At 37.2% G+C, this 9,586-nt stretch overlaps 1 protein-coding gene across 3 annotated transcripts in view; it reads right to left on the bottom strand.

Moving 5' to 3' along the window:
• Positions 1–8,840: 8,840 nt before the first annotated feature.
• HEATR5B (HEAT repeat containing 5B) overlaps positions 8,841–9,586 on the bottom strand; it is a 103,260-nt gene continuing 102,514 nt past the window's right edge. For all 3 annotated transcript variants that reach the window (XM_010838608.1, XM_010838609.1, XM_010838610.1), the window contains one exon: positions 8,841–9,586. In XM_010838608.1, the coding sequence (XP_010836910.1) occupies positions 9,419–9,586 (168 nt within the window). In that variant the 3' untranslated portion in view covers positions 8,841–9,418.

Here is a 9,586-nt window from a genome sequence, read left to right as displayed (position 1 = left end):
CAGGGCAAAGGCTAATAGAGTTTTGCCAAGAGAACACACTGGTCATAGCAAACACCCTCCTCCAGCAACACAAGAGAAGACTCTTCACATGGACATCACCAGATGGTCAACACCAAAATCAGGCTGACAATATTCTTTGCAGCCAAAGATGGAGAAGCTCTATACAGGCAGCAAAAACAAGACCGGGAGCTGACTGTGGCTCAGATCATGAACTCCTTATTGCCAAATTCAGATCGAAATTGAAGACAGTGGGGAAAACCACTAGAGCATTCAAGTATGACCTAAATTAAATCCCTTACGATTATATGATTATAGTGAGAAATAGATTTAAGGGACTAGATCTGATAGAGTGCCTGATGAACTATGGACGGAGGTTCATGACATTGTACAGGAGACAGGGATCAAGACCATCCCCAAGAAAAAGAGATGCCAAAGAGCAAAATGGCTGTCTGAGGAGGCCTTACAAATAGCTGTGAAAAGAAAAGAAGCAAAAAGCAAAGGAGGAAAGGAAAGATATACCCAATTGAATGCAGAGTTCCAAAGAATAGCAAGGAGATATAAGAAAGCCTTCGTCAGCAATCAATGTAAGGAAATAGAGGAAAACAACAGAATGGGAAAGACTAGAGATCTCTTCAAGAAAATTAGAGATAACAAGGGAACATTTCATGCAAAGATGGGCTCAATAAAGGACAAAAATGGTATGGACCTAACAGAAGATATTAAGAAGAGGTCGCAAGAATACACAGAAGAACTGTACAAAACAGATCTTCATGACCCAGATAATCACGTTGGTTTGATCACTCACCTAGAGCCAGACATCCTGAAATGTGAAGTCAAGTGGACCTTAGGAAGCATCACTATGAACAAAGGTAGTGGAGGTGATGGAATTCCAGTTGAGCTATTTCAAATACTAAAAGATTTGCTGTGAAAGTGCTGCACCCAATATGCCAGCCAATTTGGAAAACTCAGCAGTGGCCACAGGACTGGAAAAGGTCAGTTTTCATTCCAGTCCCAAAGAAAGGCAATGCCAAAGAATGCTCAAACTACCGCACAATTGCACTCATCTCACATGCTAGCAAAGTAATGCTCAAAACTCTCCAAGCCAGGCTTCAGCAATACGTGAACCATGAACTTCCAGATGTTCAAGCTGGTTTTAGAAAAGGCAGAGAAACAAGAGATCAAATTGCCAACATCTGCTAGATCATCGAAAAGGCAAGAGAGTTCCAGAAAAACATCAATTTCTGCTTTATTGACTATGCCAAAGCCTTTGACTGTGTAGATCACAACAGGCTGTGCAAAATTCTGAAAGAGATGGGAATACCAGACCACGTGACTTCCCTCTTGAGAAATCTGTATGCAGGTCAGGAAGCAACAGTTAGAACTGGACATGGAAGAATGGACTGGTTCCAAATAGGAAAAGGAGTTCATCAAGGCTGTATATTGTCACCCTGCTTATTTAACTCATATGCAGAGTACATCATGAGAAACACTGGACTGGAAGAAGCACAAGCTGGAATCAAGATTGCTGGGAGAAATATCAGTAACCTCAGATATGCAGATGACACCACTCTTATGGCAGTAGGTTAAGAAGAACTAAAGAGCCTCTTGATACGAGTGAAAGAGGAAAGTGAAAAAGCTGGCTTAAAGCTCAACATCCAGAAAACTAAGATCATGGCATCTGGTCCCATCACTTCATGGCAAATAGATGGGGAAACATTGGAAACAGTGGCTGACTTTACTTTTTGGGGCTCCAAAATCACTGCAGATGGTGACTGCAGCCATGAAATTAAAAGACACTTACTCCTTGGAAGGAAAGTTATGACCAACCTAGATAGCATACTAAAAAGCAGAGACATAACTTTGTCAACAAAGGTCTGTCTAGTCAAGGCTATGGTTTTTCATGTGGTCATTAGGGATGTGAGAGTTAGAGTACAAAGAAAGCTGAGTGCTGAAGAATTGATGCTTCTGAACTGTGGTGTTGGAGAAGACTCTTGAGAGTCCCTTTGGCTGCAAGGAAATCCAACCAATCCATCCTAAAGGAAATCAGTCCTGAGTGTTCACTGGAAGGACTGATGTTGAAGCTGAAACTCCAGTACTTTGGCCACCTGATGTGAAGAGCTGACTCATTTGAAAAGACCCTCATGCTGTGAAGGACTGAGGGCAGGAGGAGAAAGGGAAGACAGAGGATGAGATGGTTGGATGGCATCACCGACTCAGTGGAAATGAGTTTGGGAGAACTCTGGGAGTTGGTGATGGACAGGGAGGCCTGGTGCACTGCATTCCATGCGATCACAAAGTGTTGGACACGTCTGAGCGTCTGAACTGAAGGATTATGATTCTGCAAAATGACAAATAATTCATGTTAAAAAAAGTTTTTATTTAAATGAGTGGCTATTAAAAAAAACTATCCAAAATAACCAGTTATTCGGATCTCTTTTTAACTGCTCAAACAAGTTTTCAAACTGAACTTGGTGGTGATTCTTTCTGAATTCTGGTCAGAAAAAAAAAAAAAAAAAAGAGTAGACCATTTGACTGTAGAGAGGGCTCTGGTAGGATGAAGAGTTCTTTGGGAAAGAGGAGCATGCAATAGTCCCCTGTACTTCAGTTTCTCCTAGTATCTGCCTGCTCTAATTTCTCTCACTTCTTTTTCCTGTCTGATTCATGTGGCCCATCCCTGCTTCCACTTTTCCTGACTCCAAACTTTACTCCCTAGATTTAAAGTCTAGTCAAGACAGGGTTGGGGAAACAGCCAATCGCACAAGTTGGGTCATAAGGAATTTCATTATCTGAGATTTTTCTTGACTCCAGAAGTTAAATCTAAATCCCAGTCTTCTGATAGGTAGGGAAATATCTTCTATTATTTACTATTATTATTATCATCACTATTATTTTCTTTTGGCTGAAAATAGCTACTAAATTTCAATTTCAAATTTAAACTTTATATTATTGTTTTAATAATTTAATTGAATGAAATTTAATTTTTAAATTAAATTGATTTTAAATTTGTAAGTGGCTGATGTTTAGAGAAATAAACACTTAAAATCTAAAATAAGGATTGCTTTAACAAATCTAAATATTTAACACAGGAAGGTAATAAAATGATACTACAGATCTGAAGCTGTAGTAAAACTTCTCTTGGAATATAGATGGTGATCAACTTAAGATTCTATTTCTCTAAGCAAAGATAAACTTTTAACAAACACATTCCTATTCTTTCTCATCAACTCATCCCTCTCTTCTCTACCCTTTTTCTTTTTAATTTTCCAGTAAATGACAGCTCTACTCAACAGATTTTTTTTTTCTTTTTAAATAACTATGGTGCCCCCGTTTCTAAGGCAGCAACTGAATTTCAAACAATTAATGTAATCTTCATTACTATAAAAAGAGCTGTGGCAGAGCAGGTCGAGGTGTGGTAGGAAGAGAAGAACATTTTTAACATTTTTATAAACTGGCTATTCCTGCTGGCTATTCAACATACTGGTCTCCCAGGTGGAGCCTTTTCTCAGCAGAAACCCAATCTTCATTTAGGCTTGAACTGCTCAGGACAGCACCTCCCACCCCAAACTCCCATCTGATATTCCATTAACATCAATAAAGTCAGTTCTCTAAAGAATTCAAGTATATGTTGTTTTCTTATAAACATGATGTGGGGTACAAATCTGGGCACTGTACTAGAAACATAAGAAAAATGAATGAGGTTGAAGAGGTTCAGTGTATTTTTGTTTTTTCAAGACTATGTGCCCTTAAATGTTTTCAAAAAAGCTGTAACTTACATTGCATGTACTGTATTTCTCTTCCTCTATTCAGTAGGCCCTCAATATGCTACTGTTGTTCAATACATGTTAATTTTAGCACTGGCAGTTGTTCCCTGTGATGGAAAATTCTACCATTATCTATGTTATCTCCTGGCCCAGATTTCCCCCCAGCTGCAGGACATGAAGTAACAAGGGGATGGTTTGGACCAGCTCATAGACAGTTTCACACGAACTCATAATGTGTAACTTTACTACCCATGAGCTGACTATATTCAAGCTTAAAGAGCCGATACGTACATTTTCATTATAGGAGAAAAGGACAATTTAAATAATACAGTGTTTAGTATAGTAGATGACAGTAACTAAATAAATGCTGCAACATTTCTGTGAGAATGTAGCCAGATTAAAACATGAAGAGTACAAACTAGTTAGAAGGTGAATTGGAGCTTTCAGCAAATTTCAAACACCTGAGGAAAAAATACTATGGTGCCTCTGATATTCTGAAAGAAGTCCTATATAGCTGACATGTAAAGAACAACAGAAATTAATAACTGTTATTTTTACACCTGGTACTTATTAAGCACTTAAGAAAAATAATGCATTTTATATGCATTAACTTGATCCTTATAATGTCCCTATGTGGAAGTACACAGATTATTTTCATCTGACATGTAGGCATACCACATATGGTTATAAGACCAGATGAAATAAAAGGGCGAGGTGAAGTAGGCAAGGGTCAGATTATGAAGGGGCCTAAGAGTACTTTATGGAATTGGTCTTTATGGTACAGTAATCAGCTGAAGAGTTTTCAGAAAGGCATCAGATTCGAAAATATAAAGATCATTTCAGTTTCTGCATGAGAAATACAATATTAGCTGACATGTCTAAATCGTTTTCTAAGGGTCAGGCACTATTTTAAGGGCCTTTGCCAAGTATTGACTCATTTAACCTACAGCTACTTTATAAAATAAGAATTATTATTTTTCTCATTTTACAAATGTAGAAACAAGTGACTTGCTCAAGTTCACACAGGTTGTAGGTGACAGTCAGGTTCCAATCCAGGCAGACTGACCCTACCATCCACAGCCCCCATTTTGCTACATTGCAATCAACCGTGGTGTTGGACTAAGATGGTGATAATGGCAGTAAAGACACGTGGAGGTATTCAGGAAACTTGGTGCATAGCGAGGGAGAACGTGGGACGTGTCAGAGATGATACCAAAATTTATGAACCGCTTACTTATCAGTATAAGAGTTGTGTTGGAGTATAACGCCAGTATAAGAGTTAGCTGGAGATCATGAGTTGAGAAGCAGGTTTTAGGTAAGTAGGTAAAGAGTCCAATTTTAAGTTGAGGAGTTTCTGAGAACCAATGTCAGGTACTCACATATGGAATCTGAAGAGTAGAAGCCAGGCTAGGCTCCGGACAAGCCTACAAAGGAATCCTTGATTATCCTCTATTACACCTTGTTTTGTACCTTTCTTTCCTCGTGATCACAACCTCAGATTATTTTCTCTCCCTCCCCAGGCAGAATGTAAACATATGGTAGATTCTTTGCCTGACTGTTCTTTATTGTATTTCAATTACTGAATGGGGCAATGCATGAATAACAGACATTACACAATCTTATTACAAAATCTTTAACAGGGATTCAAGTCCTCTTCGTGTGTGTCCAGTGTCAAGGGATGCACTATCACAAGGCAATCATTTCTCAACAGGCAATCATTTCTCTCAGAAAATTCTTTTAAGTTCTATTCCAAACCACTTATTTGAAACATTGTCCTATTGCTGTGGTCCATGGTCTGACTCTCCTATCTGATGGTTAACGATCATGTTGCTCTTTCTTACCCTCAGTTCCTCTGTATCACTTGGCTTGGATACACACCATTCTGTCACTGCTCTTGACATGTGGCGCATGAAGGTGATTCTTCAACCCCCTCAGTCCAGCCTCCCCCTGCATACACACAGAAGGCCCACAGTGTATAGGGCAGGACTGTCAATTTTTGTTTTAAGAAGTATATTTTTACTATACAGCAATTTCATTAGGTCTTTCTTACTCACTTTGTAATGATTTACAGCTAACTAAAATGCCATTTTAAAAAACATTTAGCTATATCAAAATATTGGGGAGATTTAAGTGCACTCCAAGGCATTTTCTTGGAATCTGGTAAACAATAACCCAGTTTTATTTTCACATCTCTTATTTCAAAAAGCAGAGCTTTCTAAGATTCAGCAATGCATATCAAAATTCAAAACTGTCATATCTTTACCCCTTTAAGAAATCTAAACCAAGGAAATAATCTACAAACTTTCATTTTTAAAAAGCCAAATGCAGCATTACTTATTTTAATATAAACACTAGAAGCCAAGTACCATAGCACAGGATGATGGCCAAGTCAGTAACAGTACATTTATTATTTAGTAGGTATCTAAAAGATGGTTACTAAATCTATCCTATATTAGAGTAATTCTATGAAAAAAATGACATAAAATAAGTGGATACAACAGCCTACCTACAGGACGTGATTACAAATGTGGAAGAGAATGGATTAAAATATCAACAATGATTTGGCCTGTGTGGTGAATTGTGGTAATTTTCCCCAAAATTTAATAAACAAACAGTGTACGATTTCATTTATATGAAATGTTCATATTTAATATGAGAATTGATAGAAAGTAAGCTCGGGGGATTACAAATGTGGAAGAGAATGGATTAAAATATCAACAATGATTTGGCCTGTGTGGTGAATTGTGGTAATTTTCCCCAAAATTTAATAAACAAACAGTGTACGATTTCATTTATATGAAATGTTCATATTTAATATGAGAATTGATAGAAAGTAAGCTCGGGGGATTACAAATGTGGAAGAGAATGGATTAAAATATCAACAATGATTTGGCCTGTGTGGTGAATTGTGATAATTTTCCCCAAAATTTAATAAATCAAATTAAATCATGCTACCACATGCATGAACCTTAAAAATGTTAAGTCAAGAAGTCAGTCACAAACAGTGTACGATTTCATTTATATGAAATGTTCATATTTAATATGAGAATTGATAGTAAGCTCGGGGGATTACAAATGTGGAAGAGAATGGATTAAAATATCAACAATGATTTGGCCTGTGTGGTGAATTGTGGTAATTTTCCCCAAAATTTAATAAATCAAATTTTATAATTAAAATTAACTTACAATAATGTATAAAATTGATTTTCCTTTGATCTCTGACTGCTTTTATGTTCATTAGACAAGATTAAGGGACTTTTCTATTTCACAAATGAGAGATATTTTCTTATATCATAATAAATAAGTTGGGCAGTGAAACAAATTAATAAATATAATTCATCAAACAGATCTTCCTTTTATAGATATGATCATAGAAAACTAGAGGTTAAGTTGTCAGTGGCTCAGAAGAGTTGAGAGAAAGTATAAAGATGTACTGGGGAGAGGAAAGGGAGAAAAATAAAGATGGAAGGAGAGAAGGAAAAGAGAGAGAATCATTGCTACTTTATGATGTAGTATATTCCCCAAAGCAGGAAATGATGGGGAAAGCCTGGGAGGTACAAAGCCCAGCAGAAAACAGCCAAGGGAGAGATAAACATACTTCATAAATAGATGAATGAAAAGGGTTATGTGCACAAAAACAAGGAGACTGGAAAACAGTCTGGCAGTTTCTTAGAAAGTTAAACACAGAGTTCCCACTGAGCCAGCAATTCCACGAATGCAGCAATTCCAGGCGAAATGAAAAACAAGAGCAACACAAATACTTGTATACAATTGTTTACAGCAGCACTATTTGTAATACACAAAAAATGAAAACAACACAAACGCCCATCAACTAACGAATGGATAAATAAAATATAAACAGAAAGGAACAGTATTCAACCATTAAAAAGGATGCAGTACTGATGCATGCTACCACATGCATGAACCTTAAAAATGTTAAGTCAAGAAGTCAGTCACAAACAGTGTACGATTTCATTTATATGAAATGTTCATATTTAATATGAGAATTGATAGAAAGTAAGCTCGGGGGAAGCAGAGAACTTGTGGGGCAATAGCTAAATGGTGTCAGATTTCTTTTTGGGATAATGAAAATGTTGACAATTCATTGTGGTGATGCTTATACTACTCTGTGAATATACTAAAAACTACTGAATTACACATTTAATATGGGTGAATTGTATGGTATGTGAATAATATCTCAATAAAGTGTTACCAAAAAAACCTCTAAAAAACAAACAGAATAGCTTTGGAAAAGCACGTATAAAATGAAAAAACAAAAAACCTTGCAGAAGTAAAAGTCAGTAAGAAAATAAATGAGAGAACACACCTATCTGAGGTCTAAAGACTACATGAGGAAGGCAAGGCTACATCAGCTGCCAATTGGTGAGGGTCTGAGAGAGAATAAGTAGGAGGTAGTAGGTGATGACCAGAGAAGGCGATGGCACCCCACTCCAGTACTCTTGCCTAGAAAATCCCATGGACGGAGGAGCCTGGTAGGCTGCAGCCCATGGGGTCGCGAAGAGTCGGACACGACTGAGCGACTTCACTTTCACTTTTCACTTTCATGCACTGGAGAAGGAAATGGCAACCCACTCCAGTGTTCTTGCCTGGAGACTCCCAGGGACAGGGGAGCCTGGTGGGCTGCCGTCTATGGGGTCGCACAGAGTCGGACACGACTGAAGTGACTTAGCAGCAGCAGCAGCAGCAGCAGCAGTAGGTGATGACAAGGTACGTATTTGGAACGTTCAGAAAGGTTCAGTCTACATTACACATCTGGTAAAATTTGGTGTTTAAAGTGTGCTAAACAGTATGACAAACATTCATTCATCAATTATCTATTTGATGTGCTAAAATTCCCACTGCATGAGAGACTGGCCTAACTATGACTAATTCATTTTTGTATGCCCTCCAGCACTTAGCTCGATGCCGTCTACATAGTAGGCACTCAATATTAATATTTGATGAATGAAACCAACCAGAGCCAGAACTCAAGGCTCTGTAATTACAAAGCATAAGTGAGCCATTAAAAACTTGCAGCCATTAAAAAATTGCAGCCATTAAAAAAACCAGAACATTATTCCATATTTGAATCATTTTAATGGATCTTTAAATGAGAGTTTTCATTCAGTTAACTAAAATATACACAAGCATAATTTAGTAATCTAATATGAAAGCAAGAAGATCTAGCAGAAAGGTAAGGACTTTCTGAGAAATGCTAAGAAAATGTAACTTTATTCTTAATATATACACCATGAAACAGACACTTCACATTATTTTGTTTCTTCAAAATTTAAATTCTGCTTGCTTTTCAGTTAATTTTTTTTGGTAACAGATGCTACTGAATATACCATTTTTTTCCTGACAATAACAACAGGCCGCCCAACTACATGATACAATATTTTGCATTTAATTTAAAAGATTATGGCTTAGTGTTTAAAAAATAAATTAATTCATAAAAGAGAAACATTATTAGGAGAAAAAATGAAAGCACATTCACCACAATAAAAAAAAAATCATTCCTTCAAAATCAGAAACCAGTGTGAGCATTATTTCACTTACCCTACCTCGGAAGCATATAATTCCTGTGTATAAATAAAGTTGAACCTATAGACTGGAATGATACTGACAATATAAACAAAAATAAATGGAATTGCACATTAAAAGAAACTTGTTTTTAGCTTAATTGTTGGTGCAGAGTGCACGGTTGGGGCTGGCTGCCTGGTGGCCACTTTAGCCTTACTAGCTTGACTTGCTCTAACAGCAGTTTCCAGACGTACTTTCAGCTCAGGAGCTGCTCCCATTACTGTCTTGAAAGCGTGTGGATA

This window comes from Bison bison, unplaced genomic scaffold (assembly GCF_000754665.1).
Source record: "Bison bison bison isolate TAMUID 2011002044 unplaced genomic scaffold, Bison_UMD1.0 scf7180017864100, whole genome shotgun sequence".
NCBI lineage: Eukaryota > Metazoa > Chordata > Mammalia > Artiodactyla > Bovidae > Bison > Bison bison.
This window is presented reverse-complemented; position numbering and strand designations above follow the sequence as displayed.